The sequence below is a fragment of the Rattus norvegicus genome, chromosome 4, assembly GCF_036323735.1.
Source record: "Rattus norvegicus strain BN/NHsdMcwi chromosome 4, GRCr8, whole genome shotgun sequence".
Taxonomy (NCBI): domain Eukaryota; kingdom Metazoa; phylum Chordata; class Mammalia; order Rodentia; family Muridae; genus Rattus; species Rattus norvegicus.
In genome coordinates this window covers 69,626,015-69,645,857 of record NC_086022.1, presented here as the reverse complement: position 1 = coordinate 69,645,857, position 19,843 = coordinate 69,626,015, and the positions used below count along the sequence as shown (strand labels likewise).

General features: G+C 43.8%; 1 protein-coding gene across 1 annotated transcript in view; it reads right to left on the bottom strand.

Annotated features, from left to right (window-relative positions):
• Positions 1–19,670, bottom strand: part of Tmem178b (transmembrane protein 178B) — a 376,213-nt gene extending 356,543 nt beyond the window's left edge. The window contains 1 exon segment of the mRNA NM_001195277.2: positions 19,249–19,670. Coding sequence (NP_001182206.1) covers positions 19,249–19,630 — 382 coding nt within the window. The 5' untranslated portion in view covers positions 19,631–19,670.
• Positions 19,671–19,843: the final 173 nt, after the last annotated feature.

Below are 19,843 nucleotides of genomic sequence, written 5' to 3'. Positions count from 1 at the left end.
CAGCATCCAGAGACTGTAAAAGCCTCTTCGTTTGCACGCCCCTGCCCTATTCTGCTCTCTCTGAGTTTTTCCAACATGTTAGCCAAATCCACCACTGATGACACTACCCTTGTTACTCCCAAAAGTTTCTCCTCAGATATTCCCCAAGTCTGGTTCCTTGCACCCTTTAGGCCTTTATTGAAAGGTCACTTTCCCAGGGGCCGCTCCATTTAAAGCCTTACTTCTCTTTACTTGTAAACTTTACACCTTTACTAACGATTTTTGCAAAAAATCGTTAGTAAAGGGTGAAAGATTAAATGACCCCGAGACCAGAGGAGCCATTGACAACTTCAACACACTATCTTATATTTCCTATTCTTTCTCAGCACCAATCAATCCTCTCTCAGGTACTATACATTTTGCCTTTTTGTGTTCTTACTTTCCAATGTCTCTCACTGGAATGTAGGCTCTGTGGAGTAGGTGTTTTGACTACTTGGTGCTTGACTGTACCCTAAACTCCTAATACAAACCCTGGCATTTATGGTGCTCAACAATCACTGAGTAACTAACAACCTGTGTGATTTCTGCACGCATCACGAAGGGAAACCACTGCCCCGGTGAAGAAAGCTGCTGCACTTTTATCCCATACGCACCTCAGGCCTCACTTGCACACATGTACTCGCAGCACAGGTAGTTCTGTTTGTCCCCAGCCTTCAACTTCAGAACCTTAACCAAGGTACTCAGTGCGACCTTCTGTATGTCTCCATCAAACACCAATTCTAGCCATGAGATTTCACTGCCGGGTCCTTCCCCTTCCCACAGTCCTCTCCAATGCTGACTGCAAGCTCATCCAGCTCTCTTCAGAGTCAGCGTTCAGATTACAAGAACGTTCTTGATTAAGAGAACAACAGAAAATGACTCTAATCAAGCAATGTGTGATGTCAAGGGATCTGATTCTGTCTGGGCCTGGGAATGTCTCTGAGAGCAAATTGGGTGTGCCTTGGTTTCCACTCTCACGTTGGACAGCAGCTCTCCTAGACAGTATGCCTACTAACATGCTGCCGTCTCCATGGCAGGTCAGGATACCTGCAGAGCCTTACCTCTTCCTTCTAAGTAACAAGGACTATCGTTGAGATGGGAATATCATGGCTGTTATTCCTAAATGCACTTCACCACCTGGGAGATGAGCTGTCTTCTGTGAAGAAGCCATTATGGTCTCTGAAGCATCTCTCCTTTTAGCAGTTTATTGATCTACACATGTCCAGCAGCCACCATACCGGCACAGATATGTGTAATAAAAGTCCATACAGGCATGCTAGAGGCACAGGAGTATAAACAGCCTCCTCGGAAATGTTAGCAACTCTGCTGACCTAAAGGAAGGAAATACCTTCTTCACTTCGAAAAATAAACCTTGGGGTTCTTACAGGCTTTCAAATACACACACAAAAGAGTTTTCCAGGGCAGAGGTTACCTACCGTTTTACAAGACGCACATGATTACATCCCTCTTAAACAGTTTTTGCAATTAACTTTGACCACTAAGCCTTTCAAAGCACACGTTCAGTTGAAATGTCTGATGGTCACTACTGAATGTGCAGTCTTAATTTTGGCCAATAGCACTTTATATAACATGGGCAGAGACTGCTAAAAAATGTTCCCCAGCTTGACCCAGCATAGACTTAACTAATATAAATCCAGGAATTACAGTGGTCACAGAAAATGTTCCCTTGCTATGAATCATTTATTCGACACGGGCTAAGCAGCAAAGCAATGCAGCTGTGTCTATATTTATCTGTTGACAGCAAAAGAATTACTCTACTTATCTAAATTAGATGGCAATGGGCTATGCCGTTGGCAGATCTGAAGAAGTCTTTACAATCTTGACTGTGGGGTGACCGTCCTGCCATTTTCAAAGTGAATCCACTCCTCTGAGAGAGCCTGAGGAAAAACAGCCTTCAGATCTATTGTTGAGCTAGAACCCACTGGTCTCCATGACTGTGGGTGTGTCAGCCAGGATACCTTCTTCTCCCTGAGTCCTTTTGAGGGAATGAATGTTTCTGTAATCTTCACCAACCACATTGTAACCTGACAAGGACCACAGGCCTGCTGCTGATTGGTAGGTGATGGGAGAGCCGCTGAGAGGTTTGCTGAGGTTTTTGGGGTTTTTTTTTTGGAGGGGGGGGTTTAAGCAAGTGATGAATAAGTCAGGTGGTTAGAGCTGCATGAAATCACTCTGAATAGAAAGCACTGACAAAAGACTAGATTAGGAGGTGAGGAGTCAAGCAGAGAGTGCCTTAAGAGTCCCGAGACAGAGGACAGCAGCAAGATCTTCACAGGATGCAGCAGAGAACCGGGAGCAGGTGCTTGCAGGTGCACTGTGGCTAACACAGTACTTTTGAAAGTTGTAAAAGATAAGCTGAAATAGACGCAGATAGAAGCAATTACAGTAGGCACAGTCTATTTTCTGGTTGTTATTAAACCAAAATCACCATGAAAGTTATTATGGTTGGATTATTAAATATGCCTCATATGCTTGTGTGTTGAACACTTGGTCCCCAGCTAGTGGTGTGATTTGGGGTGATTCTAGAAACTTTGGAAGGTGAGGTCTGGTTGGAGGAAGAGGATCACAAGAGCTTCGCCTTTGAAGGTTGCCCTGGGCCCCTTTACTTTCTGCCTGCTTTATTTCCAACACGAGGTATTTGTGCCCCGTGCTCCCACCACCATGAGCCAAGGACAGTGGATTGAAATCTCTGAAAGTGTCAGCAAAATAAATAAGTCCTCCATCTGTAGCGTTCCCTCGGGTATTTTGATCACAGCTATGAAAAAGTATCAATACAAGAGATCAAAGAAGGCTGCCTTAAATGGACGCTTTGGAGCAAGGCTTTTTGGAGACAGCCTGATGATAACCCTGCGAGAGCTACTCAGAATCTGTAACTGGATCCTAGGACAGTGGTTGAATGCATGAGTAAAAGACCTGTCTGTAAGTTTGGATTCACAGCAAGAACAGAAATGGAGGTGGACTTCTATCTATTGATACTCTGGATGGAAGGACCAGCCTAGAGGAGGGAAAGAGAATGAACTAAGTGATCAAGATCAAACCAAAGAGGTTTCCCTCCAGGAAATAACCCAAACTTTACATCTCCACTTATGAAATGGGTGTGTTAAGAACCTGCCGTGGGCAGGAATAACTCGGCAGTTAGAAAGCGTTCGCTGCTCTTCCAGAGGAACAGGTTCAGTTCTCAGCACCCACGTGGCAGCTCACAGCCATCTAGAACTCCAGTTCTACTCCAGTGTTCTCTTCTGTGGCCACCAGGCAAATAAATGGCATAGAGACGGCATGTATTAGTTCATTTCTATTGCTGTGATAAAATACCATAACCAAGGCAGCTGATAGAAGGAAGCGTTTATTTGGTTCCAGAGAGATGTCTTTCCCTTGGGAAAATAAGGCAGAAGTCAAGGTTGGTGGCTAGAGGTGGAAACTGAGAGCATACATTTGAATCACAAGCAGGAGACAGAGAGAACAAACTCAAAATGTCACCCCCGACTGATACACTTCCTCCCGCATGACCACGCCTCCTAAACTTACCTAAATAGTACCACAATCTGGGGACCAAGAATTCAAACATCTGAGCCAACAGGGGGACATTCTCATTTAAACCACCATAGCATACATACAAGCAAAACGCCCATACAAATAAAATACAACAAAACTATTTTTAAATTTTAATTAAAAAAGAAACTACCAACCTTTTTAAAAGGAAGCAATTTGGAGTTTATCATACACACTACAAAAACAATTCACAGCAGGAGCCTGTTAATAGAGAATCCCTCTAGTCCAGTAAAATTGTAAGTCTCTTTTAAATGAGATTTCCGGGTCTACTGTATTAACTGGGCTAGGTCTTTTGTTCAGTTTGCAGGTATTTATTACTATAGATACCTACTATAGTCCCTGAATTACATATTTGCCTCGCATAAAACAGGCAAAAATATCTTTAAAAATGCCTCGGTGGTCTCAAAAAATAGAAAAACATACAAGGGAGCAAATAAATATAAGCAAGCAGCACTGTTGGTTGGAAGGAAGTGTCCTAGATGTGCACTAAGCCTAAGGGGAAGATAAGTCAATTCTACCCTGCACATGGGGACCAGGGGGCATTAGGTAAGAACAGGAGGAGAAGGAGAGGCATGTTGACTCCTCTGGAGTTGGTAAGCAATGGCCAGCCTAATTTGCAAGCAGAATTAAGAAGAAGAAGGAGGAGGAGGAGGAGGAGGAGGAGGAGGAGGAAGAGGAGGAGGGAGGAGGAGGGAGGAGGAGGAGGGAGGAGGGAGGAGGGAGGAGGGGGAGAAGGAAAAGAAGAAGGAGAAGGAGGAGGAGGAGGAGGAGAAGAAGGTGGTCTTCACGGAACTTCCTAAGAAACGCCCTCCAAAACATAAATAAATGCCTGGCTGGAGCAATAGCTATTGTGGAGAAATGTAAAAGAATAAGATCTTGAGATGGGAGAGGGAGTGAGCTTGTTCCCAGACCAGGGAGGCCTGATGCGTCACAGCGAGGATTTTGATCCTTATTTTGATTATACACCCATGGGAAGCCACTGAAGTGTTTTAAGGATGGAGATAACTAAAAAAAAAAAAATGTATTTAAGAATGATCACTCTAGGGGCTGGGGATTTAGCTCAGTGGTAGAGCGCTTGCCTAGCAAGCACAAGGCCCTGGGTTCGGTCCCCAGCTCCGAAAAAAAGAAAAAAAAGAAAAAAAAAGAAAAAAGAATGATCACTCTAAATGGAAAATACTGACAAAAGATAGTTGCAGAATGGAGAAGCCAGAGGAGTCCAGAATTTCAGGAGTCTAGGAGATCAGCGCCTAAAGATAGCAGCAATCTTGGGTGGGATCAGATAAATGAACAGTAGGTGACTTGGGTAAAGTCATTCCTTAGGCAAAGAGAACAAGAGAGAAGAGAGTCATTGAAATGACCCTCTAGTTTCTGGATAGACCAAGTAGAAAGGTGTCGAGGTCATTTCCTAGTATGTAAAACTAAAGAAGGAAAAGGTCTAGGGACCAAAATATGGGTTACATTCCTAGGGACCTAAGGATGAGACCAGTGGAGAGATCCAACCAGTAAGATGCTTGGATGGGAAGTATAGATGCCCAGCACAAGTAGTCATGAGGAGGAATGAAAATGGCCATCGTCGTGGAAGAGTTTCACGATGATGGTGACGATGACAGGGAGGAGGAGGAAAAAGAAGAAGAGGGAGAGGAGAGAGAAAAAGGTGGAATTCTGTAGAATACACATACAGGCTGGAAAAGAAAATCCAGATAAGGACAGAGAAGGAAAACAGAGCTGGAGTGTGGGACTCTGAATTTCTTCTCTGCCTTCAAAGAGCACTGCTCTGTCAGTTGGGTGATGCAATGTAGGATGCAAAACTCTGGTCCATTGAGTGTAGGAAACAATGAGATGCTGTAGACCAATAAGACATCCTGTCCTGCCCATGCTCAGCCTCGAGTTTCACACATTCTTTGTACTTCACTTACAATTATTCTATGAGCTTATGAATGCTTGAAAATAAAAACAATAAACAATAATAAAACTAAAGATGAAGGCCAGAATAGTACCTGGGAAGCCAAGGAAAGTAAGCTCCTTAAAGTGAAAGAGCAGTCCCAGATGTAACTGGGGGGACGAACGTCAGGCAAGAGAGAAAACACCTCCAACAGTCAGAATGAGCCAGCTATAAATGCCCTTCTGCCTTCTTAATGTTAACAGGCACGGAGAGGGGTAAGGGAGAAGAGCTGGCCGAATACACAAGGGGTCAGCCCTCTCCAAAGTGTAAGGTCATTCACCCAGAAGCACAGTGTGCCTTTCCCCATGCAGCCCACTAGGAACCCAGTGGCTCAGGGCAGCCTGGCCAATCCTGGCTGCCTCTAGACATCCGTCCCTTCCAGCCCCAAGGTAATCAAAATACAGGCACCAGAGTTATTCTGCTTCACACCCCTCAACTCCCCAGGGGCTGCCGTGATCTCTTGGTAAGGTAGGGCTCTGCTTTGGCTTTTTATAGCATTCAGGTGAAAACAGAGACCTTGTTAAAATTCTGATGGGATTTTTCTGTTCCAGCTACAGACAGTATAAATAGAACTGGCAGGAACAGGTCACCATAGAATGGAGGTTCTTGGCTAAAGTTACCCTCATATTTTAAAAATGAGGATTATACACATCTTGTTCATCAATAATAAAAACTATTTAAAGCCTCACTGATATTTTTTTCTCCAGTTCCAAAAGTGACACAAAACTTCTAACGAAGAAAAGGACTCTTCTGACTCCATTAAAACCCAGTTCTTAACCTTTTTCTTTACTGGTTAGCGCTGAAATGTTTCCCTTGGGGTTCAAATAGCCCCTGGGAAGCTTGTACTTGGTCCCTGGTTAGTCTCTACACTCAATAGCCAGTTACACTGTGGAGTTACACAGGTGTCCTGTCTACTTAAAGTTCACTGTTGGTCGAGAGAGCTGAAAGGATTGCTTTTCTTTTCTGTCTAGACCTCAGAATCCTTGACTTTTTTTCTCTACCTAGCCATTGGAACTAGAACCAGAGCCTAGGGACTTGTACATTAACGCCTATTTCAGCAGTTAATCATAAAAAGACTGATTCTTCTTAAGCCACAGCTGAAAGGAATACAACTTAAATTATTTCTCTCTCTCAGCCCTGTTTTGTGGCTATTTAAATGCAAACTGTTACCAGTTACCTGATTCTCTTCTTCTTTCAATACATTCTGTCACCGGTGACTTGTTTTATAAATAGTCACTCACAGGCAGCACCAGAAGGAAAGTTTGCCAAGAATCTGACTTTTAAAAGGCTAGAATCTGTAGACTTATGATAACAATCTTCTGTGAACCCGTGCTTGCTTCCCATCTTTTCTGGGTTTTTGTTGTTGTTTTCATAAACAAAACATCATAGATACATATGAAGTTTCTGGCACCTTTCCTTCCCCCTCCCACCTCTGTTTTTCTGAAGAGGTTAAGCTATACTTTGTTTTGTGTTAATTACCCCAATGCATATTTTTACACCTACAAAGTCAATGTGCTTCTGTAAACAACAGCTAATATTGGGTTTGCTGTGTTATGAGGGCTTGATCTCAGAGCTTTATGCATGCTAGACAAGAGCTCTACCACTAAGCTGTGTCCCTAGCCCCCTCTCATGGCTTCTGAGCTTCATATAAATGCCACCGTACTCTCCAAACCATTTTCCACCACTCACATCCATGCTTACCCACTAAGAAATATGGATGATATTTTTAAAATATTTTTATTGGATGATATTCATTGTACACGGTACTGGGCTTCATAGAGACAATTTCTTTCAGGTGTATTATGTACTTTGGCCACACTCGCCTCCTGCTGCTCCTTCTCCTTAATCCCCCTCCTCTTTCCTATGAGCTTTCTTCAACTTACATGTCATATGTGTTGACAGAGAATTCCAAAAGTCAGAGAACTCCACGGAGAAGGGGAAAGAAGGATTTTAGGAGCCGGGGGGGGGGGGGGGGTCAAGGACACCAAGAGAACACAGCTCACAGAATCAACTAAGCAGGGCTCATAGGGGCTCAGAGAGACTGAAATGGCAATCTTGAAGCCTACATGGGTCTGTACCAGGTCCTCTGCATTAATATGCTGTGGTTGTGTAGTTTGGCATTTTTGTGGAACTGCAACAGTGAGCGTTGGGGCTCACTCTGACTCCTTTACCCGCTCTTGGGACCCTTTTCCTCCTACTGGGTTGCCTCACCCAGCCCTGATATGAGGGTTTGTGCCTGGTCTTAATTTATGTTGTTACACCATCTTTGGTTTATATACCTGGAAAGCCTGCTGTTTTCTAAAGGGAAATGGAGAGGAGTGGTGTTGAGGGAGAAGAGAGGTGGGCTGGGAGGAAAGGAAGGAGGGGAAACTGTGGTCAAGATGTATTGTATGAGAGAAAAATAAAAAAAAATAATAATTCTAAGAATCAAAACTGAAAGAAAACCTGTTTAGTTTGTCTTTTGCATCTGACCTAGTTCATTTCATATGATGAACTCCAGCTGTATCCATTTCCCAACAAATAATATAAATTCACTCCTCTTAGCAGCTGGATAAATCTCCATTGTGCATATATCCATTCGTCGGTTTATCTATTGGCAGACACTGAGGCAGGTTCCATAACCTGACAGCACTGCAGTGAATGGGTGTGTGGAGGTATTTATGCGATATGCTGATTCAGAGTCTCTGGGGTCTATGCCCAGAAGTGGGGACATATATTTTAAACATACTGTGCTAGTTTCCATTGTATAAATACATTATAATTTATTATCAATTCCCTATTAGTAGACAGTTAGATTTTGGTACAATATTTTTATTTTGATATTACAAGCAGAAACACCATGAGTATTCCTGCTGGTGGCATGTACCCACTAGTATATAGACATGTGTGCACGTCCTCAACTCTATAACAATCTCTTGATCTCCAGCACTGAGACCTTAATCCACACCAGCACATCAGCCCAGAGCTTCTTTTAGGCAAAACAACCCTACTCCACCCAGGCCTGGGAAATACCCAACCCCTTGGGGAAAAGGGTTCATATTGCCTAAATAGAATCGCTATTATAAATTGAAAGAGAGCTCAGGGCAAAACTGAATGAGATGCTCTAAAGCAAATAAAGTGTCTGAGAGCGAGGCCCTGAGCATGAACGAGCGGGGCATTCTAAAAAGCAGGAAATGACAGAAACGCAAGAGGATGACCTAATATAAAGTAAATTGCCTTTTCTTGGCAAAATACATTGACGCCAGGAAAAAAAATCAATTGAAATAATTCAGAGACTGTAGTCTGTTTCGCATAGGAGCAGCCAACTTGTCAAACTTGCGTGAGTGCCGCATCAGCCTATACCCTGACTTGACCTCACCTTCAGACGATCCCTTGTAACCCCTGGGAGGGTCCTTCAAACACCATCTCTTAGCACACAAATTTATAAAACATGAACATTTTGTTGTCCTTGAATTGCCCATCCACTGTCTGGCTTATACGCATTAGTGTCATTGTCTTTAACAGTTGGAACACAGTATCTCTGATATGATCTATGAAAACTACTAGCTATGGCTGCCTCCTAGACGGGCAGGGAGTCTAAGGTACAAAGGGAATAGCTGAAGTGGACACAGATTACACAGTCAGAATTAACATTTTTCTTAAGTGAAGCAAGAGTGTCACCCTCTCATCCCCAGGCACTTCCGTGAACATGTCCTAGGGTATCACACCTGCGTTTCTTTAAGCCTGGCTGGGCTGCTCTGAAATGGCACTGAGATGCCTGGGCTCCAGCACCTGAACTCTCTCAGAGTCAAACATGGAGCTCATGAAACCACTCCTCTCTCTTCTCATCTCCTTCTCCTTAAAGAGAGGAACAGGTGAGAGCTGGATTTTACTCAAGAGCCCCTGCCCCAGATGATGTACCTAGCAGTTTCTGCTCAACAGTCCTTTTTAACAAGTACAGTGAAATCTTCCCCATTCAGTGACTTTTAAATGACCCAAGGAATTTATTCATTGCTTCCACTTGTTTTATATATTGATGTTTAGGCTTGATGGAATAACTCAATAGTAGAACATTTGCCTTGCATGTAGAAGGCCCTGAGATTGATTTCCCAGGGCATGGGGGAGAGGGGATAACCCACCAAAAATCTTTTTTAACTTAGAAAAAGAAAATATTTAAATGCTCAAAAATGGTTAAACATAAACTTGATAAGGATATAAATTTTGACCATTTAATTACCATCTATCATATATGCTAAGCATACTTGGCTTGCTGCCTGGCACATAGTAGGCGCTTAAAAATATGCTGGGTGGATAAAGAGCCTTAACTATGAAGTACTCTCTATACTAGAGTGAATCAAACAGTTCCTTCACTGTTTACATTTCTTTCTCTATTTACTTCAGTTGAGAGATGCTATCACTTGTTTCTTGAATGTTCCCCCAAAAGGACCATGTGTTGAAGCTTGATCCCCAGCCAAGGACACTACAGAGAAATAGTAGAACCTTTGGGACTTGGGAGCTACTGGAAGAAAGTCTTGGTCATTGAGAGCACATCCTCAAAGGAGATATTAGGACCTTGACACACACACACACACACACACACACACACACACACACACTCTCTCTCTCTCTCTCTCTCTCTCTCTCTCTCTCTCTCTCCCTCCTTTCCTCCCTCCCTCCCTCCCTCCCTTCCTCTCTTTCTCTCCCTCTGTCCCCCCTCCCCCTTTCTCACATCTTTGCTTCTGGACTTCCATAAAGAGAGCACTATCTTCTTCCACACTCTGCCTTAACGTACTTCCTCACCATAGACCATAGACTGCCAACAACAGAGCCAATGAACTATGCATCATAAGCTCGAAACCATAAGTCAAGACAAGTCTTCCTCTTTTAAACTGGTTATCACAAGCAAGTTAACTAACAGAAGAAAATATATACATGGCATAAAATTTACCATCTTAATCATTTTTAAGTGTATCGTCCAGTGGTGTGGACATGATTAGCACCTATCTCTATTTGGAAGAGGGGCTATATGTTAGCTCCGGTTTACAAAAAGGTATTTAAGCAAAAGAACAAGAGGCTCGTTTTTAATACGGAAGAAGATAGCAGCTGGCTGTCCTGCCTCTTCCTACTACAAGTTAGCACTTCAACCAATCCCTTCACAGACACTTCCTCTGCCTCTCCAAGCTTTGTTTTCTTGCTTTCCCTTCCCCACCCCCATTTTCCTATCCCTCTCTTTATTCCTCCTTTCAGTCATGCATCTATTATCTATTTAAATTCAGATTTTATTATGCTAATGTAGAAGGGACTGGAGTTTCTAGAACCCAAAATTATTCTTTTACACCTGATAGGAAGATGCTTTCCTAACAATGCAAGCACTCTCAGGGTTGAGGAGATGGATGGCTCAGCTGTTAAAGTGCTTGGTGTACAAGCATGAGTTCATGAGTTCAATCCTCAGCCCCTACTAAAGCTCAGCAGAGTAGTGTGTTTATAATCCTAGCACTGGGGAGGCCAAGGGCATCTTGGGCTCTCACTGGTTGGCCAGCCTAGCCTATCTGATAGTCCCATGTCTCAGTGAGGGACCCTGCCTCAAACAACAAAGTGCATAGCTCCTGATGAGACCTGAAGTTGACCACTGACTTTACACACACATATACATACCTGCATATACATTAACACACATATGTACTCAAGGAGAAAGTAAAGCAGGGGAGAGAGAATCTTTGCACTACTAAAAACAGCAGTAAAGGACGCACAATAATTTTTTACTTCATTTCATCTGCAAAGTATCTATCAAGCCATGTTCTTCTTCCTCACTATGCATATTATTTGGAGCAATTAATCTCAGAAATGATTGCATCTATACTATTTGTGACTCTAATATCTAACACCTAGATATGAATGATAGAAAGAGAGGGAGGGAGGAAAGGAGGGAAGTAGGGAGGCAAGGAGGCAGGGAGACTGATCACACCAACCCAGACTGTGTACAACATTTTGCCTGCAAGCCTGGGATTGCCTACTGGTAGCAGAAAAGGGGGAAATATTTTCAACTGACAATTTAAGTGAAGCATACAGACTCAATCTTCTCATTGATCTTTACCGATCCACCAGTAAAAGAATAAGTAAACTGACCTTCTAGGACAGAAATAAGGCTCTTGACTCTATTGAGTCAATAAAAAGAATACACCCCAGTATTCCCTGACCAGTTGACTGCTGATCCAACTGATGCTAATGTGAGCTCTAAGGGGAAAGCCTGACCCACTCACACATGGCAATCACCTTGGGAAACTGAACCAAAGGATGAGCTCCCTTCGGACAAGGATCATGGCACCTTTGTCCCATTCCAAACCACCTCTTTTTCTACACACATCCCAGACATCTAGCAAATGTTTCTGAACACAGTAGGGGGTTCAGATATACTTTTTGCCCTATATATGAGCCCCCAAATATTACAACCAAATACCCTGCCTAATCTTCACCTCTCCCAGGTTACCTATGTTTGGGAACTACCAAGGCAGAAGAGAATCACTAAGAGTATGTTTACTTATTGCATGTGGACATACATTGAGTAGATATGCACAGTGATTTATGCCACACATACAACCATATGAGGGCTAGGAAGGTCTCCCTATTTGTGAAGTGCTTTACATGCGCGCGCACACACACACACACACACACACACACACACACACACACACACACGCATGCACTCACAGAAAGCCTGACTTCTATGTCTAGCACTCACATAGAAAGCCAAGCATAGTAGCATATGCTTGTAATTCCAGCCTTGGGGAAGCAGAAGCAGGAAGGTCCCTGAGGCTTGCTGGCCAGAGAGCCTAGCCTGGCCTAATCAGTGAAATCCATGTCCCAGAGAAGGACCCAGTCTCAAAAACAGGACCAGAAAGATGGCTCGGCTAGTAAAGGCACTTTCTAGCCTGTTGCCTGTTCAAAGGCAAGCCTGTTGACCTAAGTTCAGTTCCTGAAACCCACATCCAGATGAGATGAGAGAACTGATTTCAGAGTTGAAACTCTGACCTCCACACACACGGTGTGACCCATGCGCTTGACTCCACACAAGTAAATGAATGTTAAAAAGAAAAGGTGGATGGCTCCTCCGGAAAGACATCTGTGGTCAACCTATGACCTGTGTACACAAACACAAAAGACCATGAGTGTCTCTGTGGGTTTGACTATAAACAGGACTATCTTAGGTTTAAATTTTTTAATCAACTGGTGAACAGAGGCCTAGGTGTATCTCAGACATTAAATAATCCCTACCCTGCAGGAATGTGGGACCTTCTCCAAGGTTTGCCTCCCCTTTTCCCCAGAGCATTCAAAGTCTGCTCAGATCATAAGACCAAAACCAATAGAACTATTTCCCCTTACGCTAACTCATTGTTACCTTTGTGCTTCCTAGGGGCAGACCTCATCTTTAGGACATATACTACTTTTTGCTAAATTGGACATTGATTTGCTTATCATTATGTATTGATACATATTTTTTCTCTTTCTAGCCACTTGTCCAGCATTGTACCGGATGTCCAGGCCATGGGCTCCACAAAAGATTGCTTATTGATCATGTCTTTTGTGCCCATAAAACTTTAGTATTTGTGACACTGTGCAAAATGAAGACCCCAAACACTACAAAATATGTAAAAGGTTCTATCAAAAGATGTGTGGGATGTCTTAATTTCTTTAATGTAGAACAGAGACGCTAGAAGTCTGCCTTTCTTCTTTCCTTCCTTCTTTCCTTCCTTTCTTCTTCCCTTCCTTCCTTCCTTTCTTTCTTTCTTCCTTCCTTTCCTTCCTTTTAGATTTAGGAAATCAATGTGCTGTCTTTTCTCCTCCTGCCCAGAGTCCATAGAGACAATGCAGGTAAATCAGTTCTCAAATCTAGAGCCAGAATTTAAATCCTTTATTCACTACCCAAGAAAGTTAGCAAATTATATAAATTTGTGAGCCTTGGTCCCCTCTATTATAAAATGAGAATTAATATTAGTAATTTCTACACCCATGAACTCTCAACAATTTGTTTGCATAAACAAGACCCACACGATAACCTCAGCAGTCAATATGCCCTATGAATGGGGGAATTCTAGAGAGCGGCACCCCCAGATCAAGAGCTACAGGCAGCCAATGGCCACTGTGAAAGGGAGAATGGATTTTCTCCAGAGACACGCCCCTTGGTATGTTATCCATCCCAAGTGGTTAGTCCTAAATGCACGTATATATGAATACTACCGGTGGACTCAGTAGGGTGTGTGTGTGTGTGTGTGTGTGTGTGTGTGTGCAACAATAATTAAACAAGAGGTTATTAATCCAAGAAGGAGTGGGGTGACATGGGAGTAGTTAGAGCAGGGAGAGCAAGCAGTGGAAACTATGTAAATATAGTACTCTTACATGGAATTCTCAAAAAGAAAATAGCAAGAATATCAACCACATAGAGTTGTTATAAACCATAAATTAATAAGTATATATGGAGCTTTGAGACACGTACCTGGTGTCAAGTTTGGCCATTATTATTGAGTGGAAACTTTGAAAAAAAAATTTGTAGATACAGCCCCACTCTGTAGCCCATACTGGCTTCAAACGTACTACGTAGCCCAGGTTAGCCTAAAACTCACTGCAATTCTTCTGCTTTAGCCTCTCAAGGGTTGGGCCTACAGGAAGCAGCCACTATGCCTGCTTCATGGATTGAGAGTGTGTGTGTGTGTGTGTGTGTGTGTGTGTGTGTGTGTGTGTGTGTGTGTGTGTGAAACTGGGGAAGAAGTGAAGCATATACAAATTTTGTGAACTGATGCTAGGAAATTAACAAAATAGCAGATATGACCCTGAACTAAAACCCAACATTTTCAAGAAGCAGAAAGTTCCCTAAACTGTAAAGCAAAACTCTGACATTTACACCCAAAAGACCGTGTAATCATCCTCGTCTGGACTACAGCTTGTTCTTTTCAGAAGCTCTGAGCTCTATGCAGAGAGGCCCAGCAGAACTTTCTGATGGCGGGAACCTTCATCATCATCTGCACAGCCTAAAACCACCACCATGTGTGGCCATTGAGTATCTGTAATTCCACGCAGCCAAGGAAATGAAGAGTTTTAATTTCACCTACCTGTGGTTCTTTTATACTTAACCAGGCACATATGGTAGTGCAGCTCTGGGGATTTTAATAAACAAGCTCCTGGATTTGGTCCTTGCTTGCACTCCCGCTCCTGCCCTGTTCCTCCCCTCGACTCAGAAATCACAGGGCCAACTGCTGTCCCACGCCTCCACAGCTCTGCCAACTCCAGCGCTTTGTCTGGGACATCCGTCCTTACCCACACTCCATCAGAACCTTGTTTCATTTCATGGGAATTCAGTTCTAGCCCCCACTCCCATGCCCATCTCACCCTCCATGGGAAGGAGCTACAGTCACCTCCACTGTGTTCTTCTGGATCTATTCCTATGGCTGCTCTGTCAGTCAGTAGTTGTGACGTAGTCTCTGAGGCACTAACCATATATGAACTTTGAGGACCAGGTCTTACTCATCACTCATTCCAGTACTATGAACCAAGTCATCACAGAGTAAGAGTGTTTATGCTAAGCATTTTCTGATTACAACATTAAATTTTAAATATGCACAATGTTCCATTAAAATAATTTTCAGAGTACAACCACTTCATGGCTATGAAAACTCCTGGGACCCAAGTCTATTATAAAGCAAATTTCAATACAATAAAAGTACTTGGATCAGTTAAAGGCGGGGCATGGTGGCGTACACCTTTGCTCCTAGTACTTCAGAGGCAAAGGCAGGCAGAGATGTCTACAAGTTTTGAAACTAGCCTGGTCTAAATAGTGAGTTCCAGCCAAGGCCACACTGTGAGACCTCATCTCAAAATATTTTTAAAAAATTTTAAAAATAAAAAATAAATATCAGCTAAATATCTGCTCCTTTCAAACCCCATAAATGCAGCCCTTCAGTACAAACTGAAGCAATAAAATTTTCCTTCCTTGAAATAAACCTTACCTAGAACCACCTGGTTATGCCTGGAGCTTCAGAAATTGGTCTGCCATTGATCTGCCCCAGCACCCTGTGCTGAGTTTTCTGAAAGACCAGGATGAGGTTTAGAAGCAAGAGGACGTAAGCTAAGAATCCTTATTGACAAAACCATATGGGAATTTGGAGTAATCAATCCTTGCCACACATACCCCCAAACTCAATCTGACCTCCAAGAAAAGAATAATTAAAATCTTATCTACCCTGGAAAACAGTGACTTTGAATGATGTGTGTCTGTTCGGTGGCATATGTTACCCAAAAGGAAATGGGTGTCTCCCTTATTCCTTGGCAAAGGTTTTGCACACAAAAAAATATTCCTTTTTGGTGTCACATTTAGCATCTGTTACAATATTAACCTGGACTCATAATCACAGTAGTTTGTTTTTTTTTAATTATGATTTCCCAACTAATCCGCTATTCCGATTTCCACACAAGCACTCCCATAATTATAATTGGCTCTGAATAGACACATTAATAATCCTGATTTTTATGAGGTCTTTACCAAGAACATAGGCCTCTGGATATGCATTACAAATGTGTGTCTTGCTTGCCTTCCTGGAACTTTCAGCTCAATAATGAAACAAGTGTCATTGCCAGAAATACACACGGGTGTGCACAGCACAGCATGAGACACGGGAAAGAATGGATGCCAGAGAGAAACATGAATCCAAGATACTTCATCTCTGTGTCTGATAGAGGTTGGCTTCTGCTTTTTCATTCACTTGGTGGTTGTGCTTCCTTTCAAAAGCACAAGCAACACTTTCAATGCGAGGACTGAGTTAAGAAGTGACAGAACCATTTAGGGCAGTGCTTCTTAACCTTCCTAATGCTGTGATCCTTTACTACAGTTCCTCATGCTGTGGTGATCCCCAGCCATAAAATTATTTTGTTGCTAGTTCATAACTGTGACTTTGCTAGTGTTATAAATTATAATGTAAATATTTGATATGCAGGATAGCTGCTATGTGACCCCAAGAGGAGCTTTGACCCACAGGTTGAGAACCACTGCTCTAGAGCAAAAGGATCATTGAGACGCGACTCATATTTTTTTCCTATAAAAATTTAAATAGACTTTAAATAACCTTTTCTCAGATCTCCTTTTCCTTTGCCCAAAATATATATCCCACATTTGTAATAGAAGATGTTCAAAGAAATAATAAATAAAGGTCTAAGTTCTCTCTGGGGCTCCTAATGAATGATATGAAATAAATGTCTTTCCTTTAAGATTTCCTAAATTTCCTAAGTAGAGAAGTATCCATTTTTTAGCTTCCATATAAAATCCACCCATCTGGGACAAATGCTGGTTGATCGAAGAAGTCGCTCTCTATGTGTTATTGCCTCTAAATTCTGTTGATATAAAATGTGCTTGTCTCCGACATGTGTCGGCTGCTGCTGGGAAAGGGAAGGTCTGGCTTCCGAAGATGGTGTTATGAGGTTAAAAAATGAAGGTGGTGACCTTAGGTCTCTCGGGATTTGTAAACCCAGCATGCCATCCATCTCCATATGCCTAACGAGAATGCCAAAGGGACAGAAGCAGCCATGGAGAGCCAGTGCGCGCAGCTGACAGTGATTGCTGTATTTGAGGTGATGGGGAACAGCATTCCCATTAGTTCACGTGAAATACAATGCCCTGCCAACTCTGGGTATCGGTGTCTTCAGTCCCCTGCTGCGCATGTCCATTTTCCGTTGCTGCAATTAAAAATCAGTCGATATGAAGTCAAAATGTTGTCCATTCTTCCCTATCCCTTTCCCTGTCACACTGCTTCCAGCTTCACCGGAAGAATGTGTCGCTATGGTAACCAGACCTCGGCTGCACAGACCAAGTCAACCTCTCTAGTCAGATTGCCAGGCAGACAAGATGGAATCGGAGGCCTGAATGGAGACACCAGAAGCTACAAATCCCATTCCCCTCTTTCTCTAAGTGGGGGTAAACCAATACCAGACATAGAAAAACCTGTCTTGTTCTAAAAGGTTCAAGGAAGGAAATTTAAGAATGTCCTTCAACAAATCGGCTCACCTGTCGTTATTAGCAGTTCCCCACAACGGTTCAGCTAGCTACCTACCTATCGTTTCCATTTTGGAGAAAGCAGGAAACCGACAAAATAACACCATCAGTTCGAAAATGTTTTCAAAGTCCCCCTTGTGAAAAACAATCCTGCTTCCTCTTGTTTTCCTGCTTCTCAGTGAAGCCGCATAACCCTACACATTCTTACAAAGTTGCGGAGTTCCACCCAGGTCGAGCCACACTAATAAAAGCCTCATCCCTGAGCAGGTGGAATGCCTGTCAGCACCAGCGTGCCCATGCCTAAAACTGGAATCCCTGGGCATTCCCAACAAGCTATGCAACAAATGCCAAGATGGACACTCACTCTTTCTCCTTCGAACCACTCTCTTCCTCTCCTGGAACTGTGAAATGGTCTCCTGAACCGTACCCACTAACCAGCCTCACACAGTTGGTTATGGCTGCTGTCGTGCGTGCGTTGAGTTTTCAAATTAACAATTTCTTCTGAACGACCTCAACACTTTTTGTAAATCAGAGTACATCGGTTCTCTCAGAAATCATTTGAAAGCAGCAGTAAACTTCACGGCAAAACAAGACGTTGAGAGTCGCTTTACGTCTCGGCTTCAAAGCACATTTGCAAATATTAGCACAGTTGTCAGCTACTCACTAGTTGAAGGGAGTGTGACACATGAGAAGAGAAGCAAGGTCTAAAGCCTACACATCTTCCCAGAGTGCAGCCATCATAGAAGGGAATGCAGCTCCTCAGAGGGCGTTAAAGCATATCACATCAAACAGTATTTCAGTAGGCTGATGAGACAGACCGGTTGGTTTCTAGCATATAAATCATACAGGACTGAAAAATTACATCACAGAAGCAGACTTTTCAGTGCATCTGATCACATTCAAATATCAAGTGTTATTAGCAACTATCTGCTGGTTTTCTGTTTTATATGCCTTGAGTGTTTTATATAGATCTGAAAATGGTATTTTTTTCTCCCTTCTGACATACCCACTTTTGTGTTACTTTTTTTGTGCTTTTTAGACTGCTGGGTATTCACTGCCCACCGTCACTCTGATAACCACTGCTCCAGAAGAAGAAATAAAAGACTGTATTGAAATGCTACTGGATACCTGCTTTGGGCTCCTAAAAGGCAGGGGCTGTAATGTAAGGTGTTTATATGACCAGTCGCTACACCATGACTTCTACAGTGCCTTACTAACTGTTTCTGGCATGCATAGTGTCTCCTGCAAGAGACATCCCCCACCCCCAGTTTCCTTGATCAAATCAGTTCAACATCTAAAAACAGATATTAAAAATTCGGAGCCAGTTATCCCTGACACATCACCCTTAAAGGGTTTCCTCTAGAAACACAACATTGGAGATTCCCTTCCTTTCCAGAGGCTGATGAAGCATTATCCCAGCTTTAAAAAGCAAAACCTGGTGCCCCTGGAGAGTGCATGTGAATCTGGACCCATAGGAACAAGACAGCAGGTGAGCCAAAAGAGTGAAGCCTTTACCACAATCTATTACAGATACGGAGAGGCAAGTTGTGCCCACGCCAAGGCTCAGCCAGGCCTGGCTAACTGGACCACTCAGAAACCAGGAGATGCCATAGCCTGTGGCCACCAGGAGAGGCAAGGGGCTGCAGGGCCTACCTAGAGGCGCCTGGCTCTCTGCAGCGCCACGCCTCGAGCCTCTCGAGCTTACCTTTCCGTATGAGGGCGGCGATCTCCGGGTCGAAGCCCTGCCGGTGGCACTTCCTCCAGAGGCCCATGTTGGTGGAGTTGTATTGCCGGCTGCACTCATCCGCGGGGCTCATGGCGAACAGCTGCCGGCGATTCCGGGCCCGGAGGAGTTTGCCCTCCCAGCGGTCCAGGCGCGAACGGCTCGCGCGCAGAGGCAAGTTGTTGTTGTTGTTGTAAATGAAACCGGGGTCGACCCGGCGGGTGTTGAAGGCCTTGCACCTGTCCCTGTGCTTCCTGGCGTCCGTCTCGTACCAGTGGTCGGAGCAGATGGCCACAGCCAGCATGCCGAGGGCGCAGAGCGCTAGCGAAAGCCCGGTATAGAGCAGTAACCTTCCGGCAGCCATGCCTCCGCTTGGCGGCTACACCATGGGCATGATCCGCCGCAGCCTCGCCTTCCCTCCGCGCGCCCGGAACAAAGCGGCGGGCGGCCGAGCTGGGGGTGGGGACGGGAGGGGATCTGCGCCGCGGCGCCCCCCTCAGCCCCCACCTGCGGGTACGCGGCCGGGGGACTGCGGGAGTAGAAGCGAGCAGCCTAAAAAGTTCTGATCCGGAGAAGC